Source organism: Somniosus microcephalus, chromosome 13 (genome assembly GCF_052327205.1).
Source record: "Somniosus microcephalus isolate GS21.2 chromosome 13, FLI_Smic_1.0, whole genome shotgun sequence".
NCBI lineage: Eukaryota > Metazoa > Chordata > Chondrichthyes > Squaliformes > Somniosidae > Somniosus > Somniosus microcephalus.
The window spans coordinates 93434992-93461241 of record NC_140999.1 but is presented as its reverse complement, the minus strand read 5'-3'; the positions used below and the strand labels follow the sequence as shown (position 1 = coordinate 93461241).

The 26250-nt window shown below is 50.8% G+C and overlaps 2 protein-coding genes across 3 annotated transcripts in view; one reads left to right on the top strand and one right to left on the bottom strand.

Moving 5' to 3' along the window:
• The window catches only part of LOC147108493 (tRNA selenocysteine 1-associated protein 1-like), a 172574-nt gene extending 149489 nt beyond the window's left edge, over positions 1 to 23085 (bottom strand). Inside the window, exons 1-5 of the mRNA XM_086005145.1 lie at positions 22910 to 23085; positions 17417 to 17514; positions 14749 to 14848; positions 12128 to 12180; positions 6261 to 6392 (exon numbers count right to left, since the gene is read on the bottom strand). Of these exons, the coding sequence (XP_085861271.1) occupies positions 6261 to 6392; positions 12128 to 12180; positions 14749 to 14848; positions 17417 to 17514; positions 22910 to 22933 (407 nt within the window). The 5' untranslated portion in view covers positions 22934 to 23085. The remainder of the gene's footprint in view (positions 1 to 6260; positions 6393 to 12127; positions 12181 to 14748; positions 14849 to 17416; positions 17515 to 22909) is intronic.
• A 41-nt stretch (positions 23086 to 23126) lies between these two features.
• eapp (e2f-associated phosphoprotein) overlaps positions 23127 to 26250 on the top strand; it is a 43177-nt gene continuing 40053 nt past the window's right edge. The window contains exon 1 of one of the 2 annotated variants that reach the window (XM_086005142.1): positions 23127 to 23389. In XM_086005142.1, coding sequence (XP_085861268.1) covers positions 23319 to 23389 — 71 coding nt within the window. In that variant the 5' untranslated portion in view covers positions 23127 to 23318. The remainder of the gene's footprint in view (positions 23390 to 26250) is intronic. The other variant, XM_086005144.1, reaches the window with a different exon arrangement.

The window sequence follows — 26250 nt, the reverse complement described above, 5'->3', positions numbered from 1 at the left end:
GGGAGTCTGGTCTGTGTCTGGTTATAGTGAGAGAGATCGGGACAGAGCGGGGAGTCTGGTCCGTGTCTGGGTATAGTGAGAGAGATCGGGGAGTCTGGTCTGTGTCTGGTTATAGTGAGAGAGATCGGGACAGAGCGGGGAGTCTGGTCCGTGTCTGGGTATAGTGAGAGATCGGGACAGAGCGGGGAGTCTGGTCCGTGTCTGGGAATAGTGAGAGAGATCGGGACAGAGCTGGGAGTCTGGTCTGTGTCTGGGTATAGAGAGAGAGATCGGGACAGAGCGGGGAGTCTGGTCTGTGTCTGGGTACAGAGAGAGAAAGGGACAGAGCGGGGAGTCTGGTCTGTGTCTGGGTATGGTGAGAGGGATCGGGACAGAGCTCGGAGTCTGGTCTGTGTCTGGGTATAGTGAGAGAGATCGGGACAGAGCGGGGAGTCTGGTCTGTGTCTGGGTATAGTGAGAGAGATCGGGACAGAGCGGGGAGTCTGGTCTGTGTCTGGGTACAGTGAGAGAGATCGGGTCAGAGCGGGGAGTCTGGTCTGTGTCTGGGAAAAGTGAGAGAGATCGGGACAGAGCGGGGAGTCTGGTCTGTGTCTGGGTATTGTGAGAGACATCGGGACAGAGCGGGGAGTCTGGTCTGTGTCTGGGTATGGTGAGAGAGATCGGGACAGAGCTCGGAGTCTGGTCTGTGTCTGGGAATAGTGTGAGATCGGGACAGAGCGGGGTGTCCGGTCTGTGTCTAGGTACAGAGAGAGAGATCGGGACAGAGCGGGGAGTCTGGTCTGTATCTGGGTCTAGTGAGAGAGAGCGGGACAGAGCTCGGAGTCTGGTCTGTGTCTGGTTTTAGTGAGAGAGATCGGGACAGAGCGGGGAGTCTGGTCTGTGTCTGGGTATAGTGAGAGAGATCGGGACAGAGCAGGGAGTCTGGTCTGTGTCTGGGTGTAGTGAGAGATCGGGACAGAGCGGGGAGTCTGGTCCGTGTCTGGGTATAGTGAGAGAGATCGGGACAGAGCGGGGAATCTGGTCTGTGTCTGGGTATGGTGAGAGAGATCGGGACAGAGCGGGGAGTCTGGTCTGTGTCTGGGTATAGTGAGAGAGATCGGGATAGAGCTCGGAGTCTGGTCTGTGTCTGTGTCTGGGTATGGTGAGAGAGATCGGGACAGAGCGTGGAGCCTGGTCTGTATCTGGGTATAGTGAGAGAGATCGGGATAGAGCTCGGAGTCTGGTCTGTGTCTGGGTATAGAGCGAGATCGGGACAGAGCTGGGAGTCTGGTCTGTGTCCGGGTACAGTGAGAGAGATTGGGACACAGCTCGGAGTCTGGCCTGTGTCTGGGTATAGCGAGAGAGATCGGGACAGAGCGGGGAGTCTGGTCTGTGTCTGGGTATAGAGAGAGAGATCGGGACAGAGCGGGGAGTCTGGTCTGTGTCTGGGCATAGTGAGAGAGATCGGGACAGAGCGGGGAGTCTGGTCTGTGTCTGGGTGTAGTGAGAGAGATCGGGACAGAGCGGGGAGTCTCGTCTGTGTCTGGGTCTAGTGAGAGAGATCGGGACAGAGCGGGGAGTCTGGTCTGTGTCTGGGTGTAGTGAGAGAGATCGGGACAGAGCGGGGAGTCTCGTCTGTGTCTGGGTGTAGTGAGAGAGATCGGGACAGAGCGGGGAGTCTCGTCTGTGTCTGGGTCTAGTGAGAGAGATCGGGATAGAGCTCGGAGTCTGGTCTGTGCCTGGGTATAGTGGGAGAGATCGGGACAGAGCAGGGAGTCTGGTCTGTGTCTGGGTATAGTGAAAGAGATCGGGACAGAGCGGGGAGTCTGGTCTGTGTCTGGCTATAGTGAGAGTGTTCGGGACAGAGTGGGGCGTCTGGTCTGTGTCTGGGTATAGTGAGAGAGATCGGGGAGTCTGGTCTCTGTCTGGGTATAGTGAGAGAGATCGGGACAGAGCGGGGAGTCTGGTCTGTGTCTGGGTATAGAGCGAGCTAGGGACAGAGCTGGGAGTCTGGTCTGTGTCCGGGTATAGTGAGAGAGATCGGGACAGAGCGGGGAGTCTGGTTTGTGTCTGGGTATAGTGAGAGAGATCGGGACAGTGCAGGGGGTCTGGTCTGTGTCTGGGTATAGAGAGAGAGATCGGGACAGAGCGGGGAGTCTGGTCTGTGTCTGGGTATAGTGAGAGAGATCGGGACAGAGCGGGGAGTCTGGTCTGTGTCTGGGTATAGTGAGAGAGATCGGGACAGAGCGGGGAGTCTGGTCTGTGTCTGGGTATAGAGAGAGAGATCGGGACAGAGCGGGGAGTCTGGTCTGTGTCTGGGTATAGTGAGAGAGATCGGGACAGAGCGGGGAGTCTGGTCTGTGTCTGGGTATAGTGAGAGAGATCGGGACAGAGCGGGGAGTCTGGTCTGTGTCTGGGTATAGTGAGAGAGATCGGGACAGAGCGGGGAGTCTGGTCTGTGTCTGGGTATAGTGAGAGAGATCGGGACAGTGCAGGGGGTCTGGTGTGTGTCTGGGTATCGTGAGAGAGAATGCGACAGAGCGGGGAGTCTGGTCTGTGTCTGGGTATAGTGAGAGAGATTGGGACAGAGCTCGGAGTCTGGTCTGAGTCTGGGTATAGAGAGACATAGGGACAGAGCGGGGAGTCTGGTCTGTGTCTGGGTATAGTGAGAGAGATCGGGACAGAGCGGGGAGTCTGGTCTGTGTCTGGGTATCGCGAGAGAGAATGGGACAGAGCGGGGAGTCTGGTCTGTGTCTGGGTATAGTGAGAGAGATTGGGACAGAGCTCGGAGTCTGGTCTGTGTCTGGGTATAGTGAGAGAGATCGGGACAGAGCGGGGAGTCTGGTCTGTGTCTGGGTATAGAGAGACATAGGGACAGAGCGTGGAGCCTGGTCTGTGTCTGGGTGTAGTGGGAGAGATCGGGACAGAGCAGGGAGTCTGGTCTGTGTCTGGGTAAAGTGAGAGAGATCGGGACAGAGCGGGGAGACTGCTCTGTGTCTGGGTATAGTGAGAGTGTTCGGGACAGAGTGGGGAGTCTGGTCTGTGTCTGGTTATAGTGAGAGAGATCGGGACAGAGCGGGGAGTCTGGTCCGTGTCTGGGTATAGTGAGAGAGATCGGGGAGTCTGGTCTGTGTCTGGTTATAGTGAGAGAGATCGGGACAGAGCGGGGAGTCTGGTCCGTGTCTGGGTATAGTGAGAGATCGGGACAGAGCGGGGAGTCTGGTCCGTGTCTGGGAATAGTGAGAGAGATCGGGACAGAGCTGGGAGTCTGGTCTGTGTCTGGGTATAGAGAGAGAGATCGGGACAGAGCGGGGAGTCTGGTCTGTGTCTGGGTACAGAGAGAGAAAGGGACAGAGCGGGGAGTCTGGTCTGTGTCTGGGTATGGTGAGATGGATCGGGACAGAGCTCGGAGTCTGGTCTGTGTCTGGGTATAGTGAGAGAGATCGGGACAGAGCGGGGAGTCTGGTCTGTGTCTGGGTATAGTGAGAGAGATCGGGACAGAGCGGGGAGTCTGGTCTGTGTCTGGGTACAGTGAGAGAGATCGGGTCAGAGCGGGGAGTCTGGTCTGTGTCTGGGAAAAGTGAGAGAGATCGGGACAGAGCGGGGAGTCTGGTCTGTGTCTGGGTATTGTGAGAGACATCGGGACAGAGCGGGGAGTCTGGTCTGTGTCTGGGTATGGTGAGAGAGATCGGGACAGAGCTCGGAGTCTGGTCTGTGTCTGGGAATAGTGTGAGATCGGGACAGAGCGGGGTGTCCGGTCTGTGTCTAGGTACAGAGAGAGAGATCGGGACAGAGCGGGGAGTCTGGTCTGTATCTGGGTCTAGTGAGAGAGAGCGGGACAGAGCTCGGAGTCTGGTCTGTGTCTGGTTTTAGTGAGAGAGATCGGGACAGAGCGGGGAGTCTGGTCTGTGTCTGGGTATAGTGAGAGAGATCGGGACAGAGCAGGGAGTCTGGTCTGTGTCTGGGTGTAGTGAGAGATCGGGACAGAGCGGGGAGTCTGGTCCGTGTCTGGGTATAGTGAGAGAGATCGGGACAGAGCGGGGAATCTGGTCTGTGTCTGGGTATGGTGAGAGAGAACGGGACAGAGCGGGGAGTCTGGTCTGTGTCTGGGTATAGTGAGAGAGATCGGGATAGAGCTCGGAGTCTGGTCTGTGTCTGTGTCTGGGTATGGTGAGAGAGATCGGGACAGAGCGTGGAGCCTGGTCTGTATCTGGGTATAGTGAGAGAGATCGGGATAGAGCTCGGAGTCTGGTCTGTGTCTGGGTATAGTGGGAGAGATCGGGACAGAGCAGGGAGTCTGGTCTGTGTCTGGGTATAGTGAGAGAGATCGGGACAGAGCGGGGAGACTGCTCTGTGTCTGGGTATAGTGAGCGTGTTCGGGACAGAGCGGGGCGTCTGGTCTGTGTCTGGGTATAGTGAGAGAGATCGGGACAGAGCTCGGAGTCTGGTCTGTGTCTGGGTATAGAGCGAGATCGGGACAGAGCTGGGAGTCTGGTCTGTGTCCGGGTACAGTGAGAGAGATTGGGACACAGCTCGGAGTCTGGCCTGTGTCTGGGTATAGCGAGAGAGATCGGGACAGAGCGGGGAGTCTGGTCTGTGTCTGGGTATAGAGAGAGAGATCGGGACAGAGCGGGGAGTCTGGTCTGTGTCTGGGCATAGTGAGAGAGATCGGGACAGAGCGGGGAGTCTGGTCTGTGTCTGGGTATAGCGAGAGAGATTGGGACAGAGCGGGGAGTCTGGTCTGTGTCTGGGTGTAGTGAGAGAGATCGGGACAGAGCGGGGAGTCTCATCTGTGTCTGGGTATAGAGAGACATAGGGACAGAGCGTGGAGCCTGGTCTGTGTCTGGGTACAGTGAGAGAAATCGGGATAGAGCGGGGAGTCTGGTCTGTGTCTGGGTATAGTGGGAGAGATCGGGACAGAGCAGGGAGTCTGGTCTGTGTCTGGGTATAGTGAGAGAGATCGGGACAGAGCGGGGAGACTGCTCTGTGTCTGGGTATAGTGAGAGTGTTCGGGACAGAGCGGGGCGTCTGGTCTGTGTCTGGGTATAGTGAGAGAGATCGGGACAGAGCTCGGAGTCTGGTCTGTGTCTGGCTATAGTGAGAGTGTTCGGGACAGAGTGGGGAGTCTGGTCTGTGTCTGGGTATAGTGAGAGAGATCGGGGAGTCTGGTCTCTGTCTGGGTATAGTGAGAGAGATCGGGACAGAGCGGGGAGTCTGGTCTGTGTCTGGGTATAGAGCGAGCTAGGGACAGAGCTGGGAGTCTGGTCTGTGTCCGGGTATAGTGAGAGAGATCGGGACAGAGCGGGGAGTCTGGTCTGTGTCTGGGTATCGTGAGAGAGATTGGGACAGAGCTCGGACTCTGGTCTGTGTCTGGGTATAGTGAGAGAGATCGGGACAGAGCGGGGAGTCTGGTCTGTGTCTGGGTATAGAGAGAGAGATCGGGACAGAGCGGGGAGTCTGGTCTGTGTCTGGGTATAGTGAGAGAGATCGGGACAGAGCGGAGAGTCTGGTCTGTGTCTGGGTATCGCGAGAGAGAATGGGACAGAGCGGGGAGTCTGGTCTGTGTCTGGGTATAGTGAGAGAGATTGGGACAGAGCTCGGAGTCTGGTCTGTGTCTGGGTATAGTGAGAGAGATCGGGACAGAGCGGGGAGTCTGGTCTGTGTCTGGGTATAGAGAGACATAGGGACAGAGCGTGGAGCCTGGTCTGTGTCTGGGTGTCGTGGGAGAGATCGGGACAGAGCAGGGAGTCTGGTCTGTGTCTGGGTATAGTGAGAGAGATCGGGACAGAGCGGGGAGACTGCTCTGTGTCTGGGTATAGTGAGAGAGATCGGGGAGTCTGGTCTGTGTCTGGTTATAGTGAGAGAGATCGGGACAGAGCGGGGAGTCTGGTCCGTGTCTGGGTATAGTGAGAGAGATCGGGGAGTCTGGTCTGTGTCTGGGTGTAGTGAGAGAGATCGGGACAGAGCGGGGAGTCTGGTCTGTGTCTGGGTATAGTGAGAGATCGGGACAGAGCGGGGAGTCTGGTCTGTGTCTGGGTATAGTGAGAGAGATCGGGACAGAGCGGGGAGTCTGGTCTGTGTCTGGGTATAGTGAGAGAGATTGGGACAGAGCGGGGAGTCTGGTCTGTGTCTGGGTTTTGTGAGAGAGATCGGGACAGAGCGGGGAGTCTGGTCTGTGTCAACGATCAATAAGAGCCAAGAGGGAAAACCTGAAACAAAAGTAACCATATCTACCAGTAGGTAATGTCCAAAATAAAACTGACCGAGTAAAGCAGAATTACCTGGAGTTTCCAAAGCTATCAATCACCACCTTTGCTCCCCGGCAGGATTGGAACTTTTTTGAAAAGAAATCGTAGAGCTGGAAGTCATCGACTTCTGAAGTTAGGTCTCCAATAAAAAGTGAGTATTCCTGGCTGAAATGACAAGCAACCAAGTGAACAGTGTGAAATAATCAGTGTTGGATCAAGGACCCAGAAGGGAGTCCGTGTCAAATACAGGTTAGATGGCACAGTGGGACAGGGTGCTGTTAAGGCAAGAGATTCAAGGGTTCAATGGGAAAGTGGGCAGCAGAAAATAGGAGCAGAAGTGAGCCATTCAGCCTCTTGAGCCATTCAATTAGATCATGGCTGATCTGTATCTTAACTCCATCTACCCGCCTTGGTTCGTAACCCTTAATACCCATGCCTAACAAAAAGCTATCACAGTTTTGAAGGGTCAACTGGCCCCCAGCCTCAACAGCTTTTTGGGGATAGAGTGCTCCAGGTTTCCACTACCCTTTGTAAGAAGAAGTGCTTCCTGACATCACCCCGATCGGCCTAATTTTAAGATTATGCACCTTCGTTCTGGACTCCCCTACCAGAGGAAATAGTTTCTGTCTATCAACCCTGTCAACTCCTTTGATCATCTTAGAATATACAGCACAGAAACAGGCCATTCAATCCAACCAGTTATTGCCACAATTAGATCACCCAGCTACAACACTTGCATCTATCCAGCAATGTGGAAAACTGCCCAGGTATGTCCTGTCTACAAAAAGCAGGACAAATCCAACCCAGCCAATTACCACCCCATCAGTCTACTCTCAATCATCAGCAAAGTGATGGAAGGCGTCATCGACGGCGCTACCAAGTGGCACTTGCTCACCAATAACCTGCTCACTGATGCCCAGTTTGGGTTCCGCCAAGACCACTCGGCTCCCGACCTCATTACAGCCTTGGTCCAAACATGGACAAAGGAGCTGAATTCCAGAGGTATGGGGAGAGTGACTGCCCTTGACATCAAGGCAGCACTTGACTGAGTGTGGCATCAAGGAGCCCTAGTAAAACTGAAGTCAATGGGAATCAGGGGAAAAATGCTCCACTGGCTGGAGTCATACCAAGCACAAAGGAAGATGGTTGTGGTGGTTGAAGGTCAATCATCACAGCCCCAGGACATCGCTGCAGGAGTTCCTCAGGGCAGTGTCCTAGGCCCAACCATCTTCAGCTGCTTCAGCAATGACCTTCCCTCCAACATAAGGTCACAAATGGGGATGTTCGCTGATGACTCCAGTGTTCAGCGCCATTCACAACTCCCCAGATAATGAAGCAGTCCATGCCCGCATGCAACAAGCCCTGGACGACGTTCAGGCTTGGGCTGATAAGTGGCAGGTAACATTCGTGCCACACAAGTGGCAGGCAATGACCATCTCCAACAAGCGAGAGTCTCACCTCCCATTGACATTCAACAGCATTACCATCGCCGAATCCCCCACCATCAACATCCTGGGGGTCACCATTGACCAGAAACTTAACTGGACCAGCCACATAAATACTGTGGCAACAAGAGCAGGTCAGAGGCTGGGCCACCTTAAACATTCACTCCCTCCACCACCGGTGTACCATGGCTGCAGTGTGTACCATCTACAGGATGCACTGCAGCAACTTGCCAAGGCTTCTTCAGCAGCACCTCCCAAACCCGCGACCTCCTCCAGCTAGAAGGACAAGGGCATCAGGTGCATGGGAACACCACCACCTCCAAGTTCCCCTCCAAGTCACACACCATCCTGACTTAGAAGTATATTGCCGATCCTTCATTGTCGCTGGGTCAAAATCCTGGAACTCCCTCCCTAACAGCAGTGGGAGTACCTTCACCACACGGACTGCAGCGGTTCAAGGCGACAGCTCACCACCACCTTCTCAAGAGCAATTAGGGATGGGCAATAAATGCTGGCCTTGCCAGCGATGCCCACATCCCAGAAACAAATTTTTAAAAACTATACCGACACAGACCAGACTCCCAGCTCTGTCCCGATCTCTCGCACTATACCCCGACGTAGACCAGAATCCCAGCTCAGTCCCCAACGCCCACATCCCATAAACGAATTTAAAAAAAACCTTCATCTTCTATATTCATGGGAATATAAGCCTAATCTATGCAACCTGATTTCATACTTTAACCATTTTAGCCCCAGCATCATTCTAGTGAATCTGCGCTGCACCTCCTCCAAGGCAGGAGGGGGTGCAGCGCAGATATCCTTCCTGAGGTCCAGTGCCCAGAACTGAATACAGTGCTCCATATGGTGTCTAACCAGAGCTCTGTAGAGCTAAAACATAACTTCTTCCCCTTTGTAATTCAGCCCGAGACAAAAGCCAACATTCCATTAGTCTTTGTACCTGTCCGCCAGCTTTTAGTATTTGGACCCCGAAATCTCTCTGCTCCTCCACAGTAAAAACTTTTAGTGCTGTCCTCGATATCCTCGCAAGCTTTTACTCATTTTTTTTTGCAGCTCTTACCATTTTCTTTGTATCCCTTTGCTATTCTTTGCATCTCCCCCAGTCCGCAGGATCTCTACTGTTCTTTGCTTTTGTATAAGCCTTTTAAATCTAGACTTTTTAAACATTTGTTTATGGGATGTGGGCGTCGCTGGCAAGGCCAGCATTTATTGCCCATCCCTAGTTGCCCTTGAGAAGGTGGTGGTGAGCCACCTTCTTGAACCACTGCAGTCGGTGCGGTGAAGGTACTCCCACAATGTTGTTAGGTAGGGAGTTCCAGGATTTTGACCCAGCGACAATGAAGGATCGGCGATATATTTCCAAGTCAGGATGGTGTGTGACTTGGAAATATATCCAGGTCGCGGGTTTGGGAGGTGCTGCTGAAGAAGCTTTGGCAAGTTGCTGCAGTGCATCCTGTAGATGGTACTCACTGCAGCCACAGTACGCCGGTGGTGGAGGGAGTGAATGTTTAAGGCGGTGGATGGAGTGCCAATCAAGCGGGCTGCTTTGTCCTGGATGGTGTCGAGCTTCTTGAGTGTTGTTGGAGCTGCACTCATCCAGGCAAGTGGAGAGTATTCCATCACACTCCTTACTTGTGCCTTGTAGATGGTGGAAAGGCTTTGGGGAGTCAGGAGGTGAGACACTCACCGCAGAATACCCAGCCTCTCACCTGCTCTTGTTACCACAGTATTTATGTGGCTGGTCCAGTTAAGTTTCTGGTCAATGGTGATCCCCAGGATGTTGACGGTTGGGGATTTGGCGATGGTAATGCCGTTGAATGTCAAGGGGAGGTTGTTAGACTCTCGCTTGTTGGAGATAGTCATTGCCTGGCACTTGTGTGGCGTGAATGTTACCTGCCACTTATCAGCCCAAGCCTGAACGTCGTCCAGGTCTTGTTGCATGCGGGCATGGACTGCTTCATTATCTGAGGAGTTGTGAATGGAACTGAACACTGCAGTCATCAGCAAACATCCCCATTTCTGACCTTATTTTGGAGGGAAGGTCATTGATGAAGCAGCTGAAGATGGTTAGCCCTAGGACACTGCCCTGAGGAACTCCTGCAGCGATGTCCTGGGGCTGTGATGATTGACCTTCAACCACCACAACCATCTTCCTTTGTGCTTGGTATGACTCCAGCCAGTGGAGCATTTTCCCCGATTCCCATTGACTTCAGTTTTACTAGGGCTCCTTGGTGCCACACTCGGTCAAATGCTGCTTTGATGTCAAGGGCAGTCACTCTCACCACATCTCTGGAATTCAGCTCCTTTGTCCATGTTTGGACCAAGGCTGTAATGAGGTGGGGAGCCGACTGGTCTTGGCGGAACCCAAACTGGGCATCAGTGAGCATTTATTAGTGAGTAAGTGCTGCTTGATCGCACTGTCGATGACACCTTCCATCACTTTGCTGATGATTGAGAGTAGACTGATGGGGAGGTAATTGTCCGGATTGGATTTGTCCTGCGTTGTGTGGACAGGACACACCTGGGCAGTTTTCCACATTGTTGGATAGAAATCTCTCAGCTCCCTTGTTGACCAAGGTTGTTTAATTTCACAAGTAGAACTCTTGCCCTTGTATGTACAGGCCTTGTACTCTACCAAATACTTTTTTGGACATCTCCCACTATTCATCAGTAGTTTCATCAGTTAATAATTCTGCCCAATCTATTGTGGTCAATTCCTGCCTCATTCCCTCCAAAATCAGCTTTACCTAAATTTAAAGCCTTGACTCGTGACTCACCCTTCTCCCTCTCAAACCTAATATAGAATTAGATCATATTATGGTTACAGTTAGATAGGTGATCCTTTACCGTTAGATTATTGACTAATTCAGGCTCATTACTAAATCTAAGATGGCCTGTTCTTTTGTTGGTTCAAGAACATATTGTTCCAGAAAACTGTCCTGAATACACTCAATAAAATAGGTGTGCTATATCAGGAGAGATCGAGAGGTAATAGAGTGTGATAAATGGGACAGAGAGTGATCAGGAGAGACCGAGGGGTTATAGAGTGTGATAAATGAGACACAGTGTGATCAGGAGCGACCGAGAGGTAATAGAGTGTGATAAATGGGACAGAGAGTGATCAGGAGAGGTCAAGGGGTTAGAGTGTGTGATAAATGGGACAGAGAGTGATCAGGAGAGGTCAAGGGGTTACAGTGTGTTGAATAGGACAGAGCGTGATCAGGAGAGGTTGAGGGGTTACAGTGTGTTAAATAGGACAGAGTGATCAGGAGAGGTCGAGGGGTTACTGCCAGCCCAGTGCCTGGCTGCAGTAAAAGGGTGAATACAGAGCAGGAGAGGAAGAGAGAAGAGATCGAAGGAGGCTTATTGCTGCCATGCAGGATGTTGGAGTCCTGTACTGGGCGCGATTGATAGAAAGGGCATTGATTACTGTGCCCAAAAGGGCACAGAGGCAATAACGGTGAATCTGGGGGTCAGGAATACAAGTTATGGGGCGATGTTCAGGAATTTGGGGTTTGTTTTCCGAATTTAAGCTTTCATTACGAAGGAACAGCCAAAGCTAATCCAGGCAACTGTTCACTGTGGTGAAAGGTTCAAACCCAAAGTTAGAAAGTCAAGAATAAGAGAAATCAGGAAGAAAATCACAGCTGATGTTACAAGGGATGATTGGTGAAGTGAGCAGTCTTGTTGGGGGCCATCTAGGAAAAGGCATAGGCTTTTTGGACCCAGTGGCTTTTCCCAATAGAAATTCTTATGTTTGAACCTCCTCCCTCCCGTGAAGGATTTGTCCAACTTATGCACAATCAATGACTATCTGATGCAATAAAACAGCTCGGGCCTCAATTCTAACATTATTTATTGCTGAGTGGCCTGAAGGTATGGCAGGTTTGTGGTGGGGTACAGATCAGTCCAGTGATGTGTGATGTCAGGCCACCAGAGGTCAGCACTAAAGACCACACTACAATGGGAAAAGAGCAGTGTGTGTGGGAGGGGTTTGGGGAGTATTGTATTCAAACAAATGCTGGCTTCACCACCCGACAGAAACCTGGATATTATTACCCTGTGGAGGAACAGTGCCTGTAGGAAAGATGGCTTTGGGTTTGGTTTCTTTGAAAAGAGGATACATCAAGGTGACCTATTTGAAGTCTTCCAGGTCACAAAGGGAACTGATAAAGCTGACCCAAGCCTAGAATTTCCCTTTAATTTACCTGACAATAATTTGAAGTATTTTATACTGTCACCTGTCTGGGGAGAGTGACGCGGTTTGATTTGCTGCCCCATGCCGCAATGGTAGGGACTTCGGGACCAGCCTCCGAATTCACCGCAGTTCTCTGGAGAATCACTGAACAACCCCCTAACCTCCAGTAAGTCAGGAGCACCCCCCCACCCCGTTCAACATTCCACGAACATGTGCGACAGTCATACAAACCAATTTACCTTCCATCAGGATTCTTCCCATAAGTAGAATAGTTTAACTTGAACCTTTTCGGCTGTAAAATTAAGAAAACACATTAAACACCTGGAAAACTTAATCTTTCACCAGTACTGCTCCAATAAATTAGACTTGTTCGAACAAATGTGGCACCTCAACCTTTCTATGAAAAGATTTTAGCCCTGGGCTTCACCTTAACAATACCAGGCACAGTGTACTGGTGGGTCTGAGCAGGTAACCTCTTGCTGGCATTTTATTCATAGGAGCAAATGAATAATCCTTGCACTTCAGGATTACCATTTCAAGCAATACCATCATCAAAGGTTTTCCTCCCAGTCTGAGCCTGGGGAGGGGCCAAAGGAGGAAAGTAGTGTTGTGGAGCCTGCACCTGAGAAATATTTTTTATGGCAATGTGGTTGGGCACAAAATACCTTTTGGCGGGTCGGGGGGTGGGGGCAGAGTAAGGTTTATTGCAATGATTGGTGAAGTTAAAAAAATAACCAATTAGAAAGGAGAATACCAAAGACCACGAATGAGGAAGACGGCAATTTATAATAGACAGAAAGCTAGAGTGATGGACAGATGGAGCAGAGGTAGGTAGATAGGGGGACAATGGTAGAGTGGTTCCACCTCTGTAACTCGCACTAAGTCCCGTTCACCCATCAACCACCTTTTAAGGGCTGCTTGGGCCATTCAAAATTTTGCACATGCATGGTTTTTCTATTTAAAGGCCAGCTCACCGGCAGCGCGGGACCTGCAGAGTCCTGCGTGGCTGCGCAGCTTAAAGAGAACATTGCCCATCAACCCTGAGCTTGCTGACCTACATTGGCTCCCGGTGGCAACGCCTCAATTTTTAAATTCTCATCCTTGTTTTCAAATCCCTCCATAGCCTCGACCCCCTCCCTATCTCTGTAACCTCCTCCGGCCCTGCAATCATTAGAGATCTCTGCACTACTCCAATTCTGGACTCCTCTGCATCCTGATTTTAATCGCTCCACCATTGGAAGCCATGCCTTCAGCTGTCCAGGCCCTAGGTTCTGCAATTCCCTCCTTAAGCCCCTCTGCCTCTCTACCTCCCTCTCCTCCTTTAAAACGCACCTTAAAACCTACCTCTTTCCTGTCCTAATATCTCCTTATGTGGCGCGGTGTCAAATTTTATTTGATAACATTCCTGTGAAGAGGCTTGGGTCATTTTACTATGCTGTATAAATGCAAGTTGTTGTAGAATGATGGACAGAAAGGTAGATAGAGGTAGAAAGAAAGTGTTAAAGAGGGACAGTCAGAGGGGTAGATGGGAGTACTGGCTTCTGGCTGATTTTAAATCTACAAGTTTGAGTGCTCATCGTGGAGAAGAGGTTCGAGATGTACATAGTGGAGTGCAGCCACTGATCTACGCCCCAGCCCGGAGCACAGCTCACACCTGCACATTAAGGGCAGTGACTCTTCATGCCACGCGGAAGTGGCTACAAGTCTTGTTAAATTCTACTGAGATATTCTTTAAATCCTAGAAATGTCAGCACAGAAGGAAACAATTGACCATCAGGTGTGCATCAGTGTCAGCTCCACACCAGGTCACAAAGGGACGCAAAGAAAAGCAGGCCACAGAACTGGCCTATAGAGTGAGAGGATCTGGTATTAAACACTCAGAACAGGGAGAAGATTCTTCAAATGCAAGCAGACAAAAAATAAATCCATATATGGGAAAGGACGTCTGTGGTAGGGAAGAAACGAGAGTACAAAATCTCATCCATTCTCCACAGAACTCCTTTCTTTAAATAATTTATATATCCTGTCCATTTATATTTTTGTCAGCTTGCATCTGCTAAATCTTCTCCAGCTATTTTTGCAGGAAGGGAGGTTAGTATTTTTGTAAAAAAAAGTCCAACACTTTTTAGGAGTAGATTCTTCTCTCTCTACAAAAGTGGAGAGTACTTCCTGCACAAAACACTGCCTCAGCTTCTCATTTCCCTTTAATCATCACAATGCCACAGCTCGGCAGTGATGGGGCAGTTTGTATTAATGCACACGACAGAAACTCAGGACTCAGTACGTCTGGTCACACCTCCCTTCACCCAACATCCTCAGCAGACTTGTTGCTCTAGGGGGCCCCACTCCCACCCTGCATTCACAGCCCGACCCTGTGGAATACCAAACAAGCTCAAGGAATGCAGCCGGGTGGTGCAGTTATCCCAGGTTCCCACAGATAGAAGTGCTCAGTAGGATTATGGATCCTGCAGTTTTTCTCTCCCTCTGCCTTTTGCTGTGGGGAAGTGCCTGGCCTCCACTGGGCACCCGCCAGGAGCTCAGAGAGTGCAGCCTTGAACCGAGTCCCATCGCCCCACAGGTGAGGGCGATCCTCGAGCAAGAGGGGATTGTCGGCCTTGTACAAAGCCGCATCTGTATCAGTTCTTGTTTCAGGATTGGGAGAGAGGGTGTGTGAGAGCCTGCTCCCTGATGTTTACACCGCTGCAGAATCACACACACATACCAAAAGCTACTTTTACCAGCCTGCCGCCAGGGCAAGGGAGCCAGGCGCAGCATCGTGATCAGCAGCTCAACGACACGGTCTCCCGGAATGCCAACCGAGAAAAAGCAGCTGAAAAGTTAGTGAGGGATCTTGACTTACAGCATTGGAGCCCGGGAGTGGTTTTCCGTTCAGTTTATGTAACGCGACATCAGCGCTCGATTGATCAGGAAACTCCACAAAGCAGTACCCAGCCGGCCCTCTGCACAAACAACAAACTACAATGAGTGACGCAGGTTTGAGGAGCCTGTAAACCCGGAGAACACAATTCAATCAGCATTGCGGTGCAATATTCCTCTCTCTCCCAATGTTCTCCTTTCCTCTCGAGGTTTCTGACTCGCGCCTCTGTACAGTTCCACACCAACCAGCTGCACTTGGGTACTTCTCATTATTGCTCTGCAAGCCCAGACACTGTGCATCAGCAGTCTATTGAACTACAGGTGGCATCACCACCAAGCCCGATTCTGTCCTCATCCAGCAGCATACATTCCAGTGGGGTCTCCAGGGATGCAGCGTTTGTAGTGGATTTCCAGCTCTCTAGCCCAGCAGCACCCCAACTGCCAACTTGGCAGACACCCATTAGCTCAGCACAGATCAGGGCTCACACCTTCCCTCATCTGTATGGTCCAGTGCCTTCATTCAGCAGCCCATTGGCAGAGTTCGATCCAGGTGCTGTAATATCACCAAGCTGCAAAAACCCCCAGGACAGTCCTGACCAACATTTAGCAGAGCTGAGTTGTCGCTTTCCAGCGCCCCACAACCTCCCCCCACCACACCCCACCCAGCCCCTGCCAAAACACTCAGCATGTCTGGCAGCATCTGTGGAGAGAGGAAGGTAAGGTTAGTGTTTCAGGTAAAGAAAAGACTTGCATGTATAGAGCTCTTTTCACATTTTCAAGATATTCCAAAGTGCTTTACAGCCAATGAAGTACTTTTGAAGTGTCGTCACTGTTGTAATGTAGGAAACGTGGCAGCCAATTTGCGCACAGCAATGTGACGATAACCAGATATTCTGTTTTTAGGTATTGGACTGGCCTTTATGTCACTACAGACCCACAGTAATGTGGTTGACTCTTAACTCTCTCTGAAATGGCCTAGCAAGCTACTCAGTTGTAACAAACCGCTATGAAAAACAATAATAATAAAACCGGACGGACCACCCGGCATCGACCTCGGCACCAGCTATGGACATGGCAACGGTACACTCAGCCCAATCAACCCTGCAAAGTCCTCCTCACCAACATCTGGGGATTGTGCCAAAATTGGGAGAGCTGTCCCACAGACTAGTCAAGCAACAGCCTGACAGTTATACTCACAGAATCATACCTTTCAGTCAATATCCCAGACTCCTCCATCACCATCCCTGGGTATGTCCTGTCCCACCAGCAGGACAGACCCACCAGAGGTGGCAGCTCAGTGGTATACAGTTGGGAGGGAGTGGCCCTGGAAGTCCTCAACATTGACTCTGGACTCCATGAAGTCTCATGGCTTCAGGTCAAGCATGGGCAAGGAAACCTCCTCCTGCCCTAGCCCTGAACTCGCATCTTTCTCCAGTTTCTCTCTGATCTCCCCTCTTGACCTCTCCACGCTTATCTTGTCCACAAGACCCACTTCCTGCTCCCGCGACCCTATTCCCACTAAACTGCTGATCACCCAACTTCCTTTTCTGGCTCCCATGTTAGCTGACATTGTTAACGGTTCGCTCTCCTCAGGTACTGACCCCCTCTCCTTCAAGTCTGTCGTCATCACCTCTCCTCAAAAAAAACAACCCGACCCCTCCATCCTTGCAAACTACCACCCCATCTCCAAAGTCTTTGAATATGTTGTCGCCTCCCAAATCCGTGCCCATCTTTTCCCCAACTCCATGTTTGAATCCCTCCAATCCAGTTTCCGTCCCTGCTACAGTACCAAAACGGGACTCATCAAAGTCATAAATGACATCCTTTGTGACTGTGACCAAGGTAAACTATCCCTCCTTGTCCTTCTCGACCTGTCTTCATCCTTTGACACTCCATCATCCTGCTCCAAAGCCTTTCCACCATCGTCCAGCTGGGTGGGACTGCACTCGCCTGGTTCCATTCTTATCTATCTAATCGTAGCCAGAGAATCATCTGCAACAACTTCTTTTCCCACTCCCGAATCGTTATCTCTGGTGTCTCCCAAGGATCTATTCTTGGCCCCCTCCTATTTCTCATCTATATGTTGCCCCTCGGTGACATCATCCGAAAACACAGTGTCAGTTTCCACATGCAAGCTGACGACACCCAGCTCTACCTCAGCACCACCTCTCTCGACCCCCTCCATGGTCTCTAAATTGACACACTGCTTCTCTGAGCCCAGGGAGGGGGGAGAGGTGAGCCCTGGGAGGGGAGGGAGGGGGCGAGTCTGGGGAGGGGGGAGGGGAGGGGGTGAGCCCAGGGTGGTGGGAGGGGGCGAGCCCGGGGGAGGTGGGAGGGGGAGAGGGCGAGCCCGGGGAGGTGGGAGGGGGAGAGGGCGAGCCCGGGGAGGTGGGAGGGGGGGGCGCATGGGCGAGTGAGCCTGTCTTTCAGTACTGGGATGCTCACAGACAATTCAACATTATCACAAACAGCCCCCAAAACCTAAATATGATTCTGTGCTATACCGTGTACTTTGTAAAGGTCTCATCAAAAACTAAAAGTCTGTCAGAGAAAGTCCAGCACTTTCTACACATCAGTGAATGGAAAATGCACTAGTGTAAATATGTACATATGCTCTGCTGTGTAACACTGAATAAGTGAAGTGCCATTACCCAGTAATTCTGTTTCGAATGATTTTCACACCAACCACTTTTTGTCCCATTGCGGAAAAGGCTTCTTTGATGAAGTCAACATCCATATGGGGCTCCAACTGAAACAAGACGAGGAGATACAATTACACACCAAACCCAATGCAGAGTTTCAAGCTAAACTTTCTAAGCGATGGACAGATTGTTTAGCGAGTTTCTCAGATGGCTCAAAGATTTCCTTTTTTTTTTTAAACCTATTTGTTCCTGAATCTTAGGCTCATCAGCATAAAGAACAGCAGTGAACACTTCAAGCATCCAGTATTAACGCCACCGGCTGCTAGGTCAGGTATCGCATGGGTTACTCTGTCTCAGAAATCAACCTCAGCCTCTACTTTAGTCAGATGTCTCTTCCTGCACCATTTCTCACAGTAGCCATTCCCTGACCTTTGTTGAGTGAGTGCAGGTTGGTGCCAGATTTGGGGCAGTTTGCTGCTGTGTGAACTGGATTGACATCTCCCAAACTCATTCCGTGTAGGACTCCTGCAGCCAGTCAACCCATCAGGCTGGGTTCGATTTGAGTGATTTATCCGTTTAACATTCCCAAGACTGCATTAATGCTGACAAGGGTGGTATAGTTGCTCAGCACTTCTCACTAACAGCTTCTGCAGTCCTCCACCCTTTATTCTAAGGAATTTAAATTTCTTTTAAATTTTTCTTAGACACAGGAAGAAACAACCAGAAAGCACGAGTTACTTGTACTTTCACTGATTGAGTCTCGTGATTTGATCGGTTATCGCTCCTGCTGGGGGGAAGCAAACGGAAACACATGCTGAGACATTCGGTGGGGTTCAGCAGAAGGAGTCCACCTCGGGAGTGACCCTCAGCAAGTGGCAACAACAGGGGTCACGTAGAAGAATGTCAATGATGGAGAGAAGGAAATAATAACACGGAGAAGGAAGGGATAAAGTGGAGAGAGAGAGAGCCAAACGATAGAGAAAAAAAGAGAAATAACAGCAGAAATGCTGGAAACACTCAGCAGGCCAGGCAGCACCCATGGAGAGAGAAACTGAGTCAACGTTTCAGCTCTGGGGCCCTTCATCGCAACTGGAAAAAGCTGCAGGTGTAACAGGTTTTAAGCAGGTGCAGAGGCAGGGAAAGGAGGGGGGGGGGGAAGGAATTAAAGGCACAGTCTGTGCTAGGATTGAATTCAGGAGAGATAAAATGTTGAAAATGGGGATGGCAGAATCATCAACAGCTGCCACCTGAAAAAATGGGGGGGGGGGGGGTTATGGTCTGAAATTGTTGAACTCGATGTTGAGTCCAGAAGGCTGGAAAGTGCCTAATCGAAAGATGAGGTGCTGTTCCTCGAGCTTACGTTGAGCTTCATTGCAACACTGTAAGAGGCCGAGTTCAGAGTGGGAGTGGAGCGGAGAATTAAAGTGACAGGCAACCGGAAGCTCAGGGTCACCCTTACGGACTGAACGAAGGTGTTCCGCAGAGTGGTCACCCAATCTGCGTTTGGGCTGCCCAATGTAGAAGAGACCACATCATGAGCAGCGAATACAGTATACTAGATTGCAAGAAGTACAAGTAATTCGCTGCGTCACCTGGAAGGGGTGTTTGGGGCCCTGGACAGTGGGAAGGGAGGAGGTAAAAGGGCAGGTGTTGCATCTCCTGTGCTTGCACAGGAAGGTGCCGTGGGGAATGGAGGGGCTGTTGGAGGTGATTGAGGAGTGGACCAGGGTGTTGCGGATCGAGCGGTCCCTTCGCAATGCTGAAAGGGGAGGTGAGGGGAAGATGGGTTTGATGGTGGGATCACGTTGGAGGTGGCGGAAATGGCAGAGGATGATCCGTTGAATGTGGAGGCTGGTGGGGTGAAAGGTGAGGACAAGGGGAACCCTATCGTGGTTCTGGGAGGGAGGGGAAGGGGTGAGAAGTGCGGGAAATGGAATGAACACGGTCAAGGGTCATGCCAACCACGGTAGAGGGGAATCCTCGGTTGAGGAAAAAGGAAGACATATCGGAAGCACTGGTATGGAAGGTGGCATCGTCAGAACAGATGCGGCGGAGACGGAGAAACTGGGAGAATGGAATAGAGTCCTTACAGGAAGCGGGGTGGGATGAAGTGTAGTCCAGGTAGCTGTGGGAGTCAGTGAGAAAAAGAGAATCTTCATTAAGGGATAGAGAGAAGAAAGTCAATGTTTTGCTTCCTTTACAAAGGAACTTGTGAGTTCAATACATATATGGCGGGACTTCCTACAGATGGATCTCATCTGATCAGGGTGGACCAGCTTAAGAATCACAGTGTTCAGTGGATTAACAATATCTTGGTAAAGATTTTACTTCTCACAGCTCAACAGTGATATTGGGCTATTGTACAGAAGGAGTGAGATTGATGCATCTTTTCCAGACAAACCAGTCTCAGTAATACACTGGAACATACTTAATATGGCAAAGAACTTCCACAAGTTAGCTGGCAATCCAAGAGTAGACTGCCGAGAAGCCCTTCTGTAGATTTATGACCTTTCCAGGGAGATATACTGGAAGAGTGAGTAGACGTCCAAAGATGTGCGAGTTAGGTTGATTGACTATGATAAATTGACCCTTAGTGTTAGGGGGATTAAATACGTGGGGTTACGGGGATAGGGTGGGATATGTGTTGGTGTAGGGGTTATGGGGATTGGGTGGGATATGTGTCGGTGCAGGCTCGATGGGCCGCAATGGCCTCTATCTGCACTGTGGGGTTTCTGTGATTCTGTGACTTGGCCTATATTCCATAGAGTTTAGAAGAATGAGAGGTGATCTAATTGAAACATATAAAATTCTTAAGGGGCTTGACAGAGTCAATGCTGGAGAATCTAGAACACGAGGTCACAGTCTCAGAATAAGGGATCGGTCATTAAAGACTGGGATGAGGAGAAATTTCTTCACTCAGAGGGTAGTGAATCTTTAGAATTCTGTACCCCAGAGGGCTGTGGAGGCTCAGTCATTGAGTATTTCAAGGCAGAGGTCGATAAATTTTTGGGAATCAAGGGATATGGGGATAGTGCGGGAAGGTGGAATTGAGGTAGAAGATCAGCCATGATCTTGTTGAATGGCGGAACAGGCTCGAAGGGCCAGATAGTCATAACGGCACAGAAGGAGGCCATTCGGCCCATCGAGTCCGTGCCGGCTCTCTGTAGAGCAATCCAGTCAATCCCATTCCCCCGCTCTATCCCCGTTGCCCTGCAAGTTTATTTCCCTCAAGTGCCTATCCAGTCTCCCTTTGAAAACATTGAGTGTCTCCGCTTCCACCGCTTCTGTCGGCAGCGAGTTCCAGGTCATCACCACTCGCTGCGTAAAAAAGTTTTTCCTCACATCCCCCCTGTATCTCTTGTCCAAAACCTTAAATCTGTGTTCCCTAGTCCTTGTACCATCAACTAGTGGGAACAGCCTTTCCCTGTCTAGCCTATCCAAACCCGTCATAATCTTGTACACTTCTATCAAATCACCCCTCAACCTCCTTTGCTCTAATGAAAAGAAATCCAGCTTCTCCAAACTGTCCTTGTAGCTAAGATACCCCATTCCCAGAACCATTCTGGTAAATCTCCTCTGCACCCTCTCAAGGGCCTTCACATCCTTCCTAAAGTGTGGTGACTAGAACTAGACGCAGTTGTGGCCTAACCAGTGCTTTATAAAGGTTCAGCATAACTTCTCTACTTTTGTACTCAATACCTCTATTTATGAAGTCCAAGATCCCATATGCTTTGTTAACCACTCTCTCAATATGTCCTGCCACCTTCAGGGACCTATGCACATTAACTCCCAGGTCCCTTTGTCCCTGCACACTCTTTAAAACTGTGCCATTAAGTGTATATTGCCTCTCCCTTCTGCCAAAATGCATGACCTCACACTTCTCTGTATTAAATTCCATCTGCCACTTGTCTGCCCATTCTGCTAGCCTTTCTATGTCCTGTTGCAGTCGATTGGTATCATCATCACTGTTTGCCACACCCCAAAGTTTGGGGTCATCGACAAATTTAGAAATTCTACTCTGTATTCCAATATCCAGGTCATTTATATATATCAAAAAAAGCAGTGGCCCCAGCACTGACCCTTGGGGAACACCACTGTCGACCATCCTCCAATCTGAAAAACAGCCATTTACCACAACTTGCTGTTTTCTGTCCTTAAGCCAATTCCTTATCCAAGCTGCCACTGACCCACCTATTCCAGGAGCCTCAATTTTGTTAACCAGCCTTCCATGTGGTACTTTGTCAAACGCCTTCTGAAAATCCATGTAGACAACATCCATTGCATTCCCACTGATGTTAAACTGACCGGCATGCAGTTACTAGGATTGTCCTTGCACCCTTTCTTGAACAATGGTGTCACATTTGCCACTTTCCAATCCTCAGGCACCTCCCATGGCCTACTCCTGCTCATATTTCTTATAAGCCTTGGTCCAATGGCTCCTCGTGCTTTACTCTCGCCTTCAGCAGTTAACTGTCACCAATAGAGCGGCTTCTACTGATGTTGAGGGAAGCAACTGTACTGTCAATTAACTGTGTTCTTCTCCTTTTGGCAACGAAACCACTGGCTGCTTACTGAGACATTGCGTAGGGAAAGAGAATCAGTGTGTTTATTCTATTTCTGGGTCCATCTTACACTGGTCCTCTGCTTTACTGCCACATTCTCAATTCTGCTTGTAACCATCTCCTGTTCTCCACTTTACTGGCCATTCTATTTCAGTTTCTGTGTGCATGCTTGTGTTTTTTCCCCTCTTCCCTTCTTCTGCTCCTTTTTAAAATCTCTCCATAGATGCTGCCTAACCTGCTGAGTGGCTCCAGATTCCTGTGTTTGTTTCAGATTTCCAGCATCAGCGGTATTTTGCTTAATGTTTTCTGTGTTCATAGGTGATTTTGGAGCTGCCGGTATTCCCGCTCTCCGTACCCGTTGCCGGTATTCCCGCTCTCCGTACCCGCTGCCGGTATTCCCGCTCTCCGTACCCGCTGCCGGTATTGTCGCCCTCCGTGCCCGCTGCCGGTATTGTCGCCCTCCGTGCCCGCTGCCGGTATTGTCGCCCTCCGTGCCCGCTGCCGGTATTGTCGCCCTCCGTGCCCGCTGCCGGTATTGTCGCCCTCCGTGCCCGCTGCCGGTATTGTCGCCCTCCGTGCCCGCTGCCGGTATTGTCGCCCTCCGTGCCCGCTGCCGGTATTGTCGCCCTCCGTGCCCGCTGCCGGTATTGTCGCCCTCCGTGCCCGCTGCCGGTATTGTCGCCCTCCGTGCCCGCTGCCGGTATTCTTGCTCTCTCTATATTTAATGCTGATATTCCGCTCTCTCTCTATTTCATGCTGATATTCCTCTCTCTCTATTTCATGCTGATATTCTCTCTATTTCACGCTGATATTCTCTCTATTTCATGCTGATATTCTCTATTTCATGCTGATATTCTCTCTATTTCATGCTGATATTCTCTCTATTTCATGCTGATATTCTCTCTCTGTTTAATGCAGTGTTATGTTTCTTGATACTCACGTCTCCCATCCACAGAATGGCCATGGTCGGTGTTGGGATCTGGTTGCCACCCTGCTGTCCCGGGGGACAGGACGGGTCTGGGTTGGGCCGAGGGAGCCGCTGGATCTCGATGGCAGCGGCTACAGCTCCCGCTCTGCGGGTGTCCCGGGCGCCGCCTGAGTGACTCGCGGCCCCGGGCTAATGTACGCGTCATCCGTGGCGCCGCCAGTGGATCAGGCCCCTCCTTCAGTGGCGCGGGCTAGTGACGTGTCGGCTCGGGCCGCCATTGATTCTGAAACACCGCGGGCCTGGGAGAGGGAGAGGCCGGAGAGAGGACTGGGAGAGGCCGGGGCCCGCCACAGGCCGGGGAGAGGGAGAGGACGGAGAGAGGCCGGGGACTGGGAGCGCCACAGGCCGAGGCCCCGCGAACATGAGCCGCCAGGAGCAGGACGACCCGTATCTGGTGGAGGAGCCGAGCGACGAGGAGGATCCGGCTTCAAGGTGAGTGAGGGGAGCGGGGGGCCGGGCAGCGGCCTCAGAGTGCGGTCAGGCTCGGCTCCTCGGAGGCAGAAGGTGGTGGTTTGAAAGCCCATTGGGCCTTTGGATGGGATGTACAATGAGGCCCGCCCGCCTAATCCGGGTGAGGAGATTTCTCGGAATCCGCTCCTCATTGACCGGAGGAAACCGGCTCTCCCCATTCACTCTGTTAAACCCTTCCTAACTTTAAAAACCTCCATTAAATAGCCCCTAAGCCTTCACAGTCCAGAAAGAAGGACTTGCATTTCTATAACCCCGTTCATGGCCTCAGGATTGTAGTGTATGTACCTTTTAAGAGAGAACTACTTTTACAGCTCCTGTATACTGTAGTACCGGCAGTGACCACACCTGTATATAAGCCTTGAGCATGCCTCTGTACTCCCAGTCTTGAGACTACCCTCCTCCAGTAAACACCTGTTGATTGTTAAGTTACAGCATCCGTGTAGTTATTGGAAAACATCATACTCTCAGAATCACGGATCTAACAGTGGCGACGAGGTCGATTCGAATCTACCTGCAACTCTGCATTTCCCTTCAAGGAAAAACAAAACAGAGAGAGAGAGGGTAAAGCAGCAGCCGGGTTCAGGACCGAGTGGCGGAAACGGGAAAGGCGGTGGAAGAAAGTCGAGGCCAGAAGCACGGGCGTCAACCACGAACCGCCCAATCGTCCGGCAGAGAGTGAACATCGCAGGGGAGGCTGTTGAGAGCTGGGCTTGGTTCCCCAGCCACGACGATCCAGCAACAGACTGGCAACAGGTACAGCGCAGACCCTTCCCGGACAGCGGCGGCTGGAGCCGACCGATGGCAGAGAAAAAGCTGAGCAGCGTTGACGGGGTAAGAGAGAGGGTGAAGCGCACAGGGCGCAGCCGGGGGTTGAAAACCGAGCAGCGTCGAGGAAAAACAAAACAGAGAGAGAGAGGGTAAAGCAGCAGCCGGGTTCAGGACCGAGCAGCGGAAACGGGAAAGGCGCACAGGAAAACGCGCAGAGCACAGCCAGGGCTCAAGGGCTGAACAGTGTCCACGGGGAGAAGAAAGGAGAGCGCGGGAGACGCCATTGAGCCGCGGCGAAGAAGGAAGAGCGCGGGAGATGCCATTTTTAGAAGCCGCAGCGGAGAAGAAGGGCGAGCGCGGGAAGAAAGGAAAGCGCGGGAGACGCCATTTTGTGCCAGCGGAGAAGAAGGGAGAGCGCGGGAGACGCCATTTTTGACAGTTAAATCACACCCAGGGATGCCGAAGAGTGGCAGTATCTCTACGTTCGACAATGAAGTCGAAGATTGGGCGACATATGTGGAACGCATTGAGGTGTACTGCAGGACGAATGAAGTGCCAGATGCTAGGAAAGCACTGGTTTTGTTAAATTCCATGGGTGCAAAAACTTATGGCTTACTGCAAAACCTAATAACCCCAGAGAAGCCCGTGGATAAGAATTTCGAAAGTACAGTAGAAATCCTACAGGACCACTTAAACCCCACACCACTGCTGATAGCAGAAAGATTTAAGTTCCACAAAAGGAACCAGCATAAAGACGAAAGTAATGCTGAGTACTTAACGGAACTGCGCAAGCTATCGAAACACTGCCAGTTTGGAGTGGGACTAGCAGATATGTTAAGGGACAAGTTTGTGTGTGGGCTTCAAAGTGAAGGAACCCAGAAACGGTTTCTATCAGAAAAGGATCTTATGCTGGACAAGGCTTTCAGCATGGCAGTATCACACGAAGCAGCCGCAAGGGGCGCTGCAGAGATACAACGGAGACCGCAAGAATATGGCACCAATGAAATGTTATCGCTGCGGCAGAACAACACACGACCAGAAGGATTGTTGGTTCAAGGACCAAGTGTGCAGACAGTGTGGAAAAGCAGGACACATAGCAAGAGTCTGCAGGTCAGGGAAGAAAACCAACAGCAAGAAATCTCCACAGGAGAAGTACAAAAAGGTACATAAGGTGATGGACAGTAGTTCAGACAAACAGAAAAGTGATATAGACTCCGGAAGCAAGGAGCTGGGTTGTCTGAAACTACATAAGATAACCAAAATGGAGGATCACCAGACTATCTGGGTCACACTCAAGATAGACGGAGTCCAAGTGAAAATGGAATTGGACACAGGATCAGCCCTAACAGTCATAAACCAAAGGGACTACAAGCAGCTATTTTCACATATACCCTTGAAAGCTACAGAGATTGTCTTGAAGACGTACACGGGGCAAAAAGTCTACCCCAAAGGAAAAATAAGGGTGAAAGTGATATACAAAGGCGAGGAAATACCTAAAATGGACCTATATGTATTGCCAGATGGAGGACCACCACTACTAGGACGTGAATGGATCCGGAAGATACAATTAGATTGGCATTCCATACAGGCAATCCAAGGTTGAGGCCAAAAAGGATGACGACGTCGCACCTGGACGACTGTCAAAAATGCTAACTGACGCAAAAGAAGTGTTCCAGGAGGGACTCGGAACACTAAAAGGCATAACAGCAACGATTAAAATAGAGGAAAATGCAAGCCCAAAGTTTCTGAAGGCCAGACCAGTGCCTTATGCGATCATACCAGCCGTCGAAGCAGAGCTGGAAGGGTTGGAGCGTTCAGGAGTACTGTCCAAAGTAGACTGGAGCGAGTGGGCTACACCCATCGTTCCTGTAATGAAGAGGTCGTTGAGTAATGCGCCTGGGGAACCAAAGAAGGTCCGCATCTGTGGGGATTTTAAGGTGACAGTGAACCCAGTCCTTCACACGGTACAATATCCGCTTCCACGAATTGAGGATATTTTCGCTTCGCTATCTGGAGGTAAACGCTTCACCAAAATTGATCTAGCCCAGGCGTAC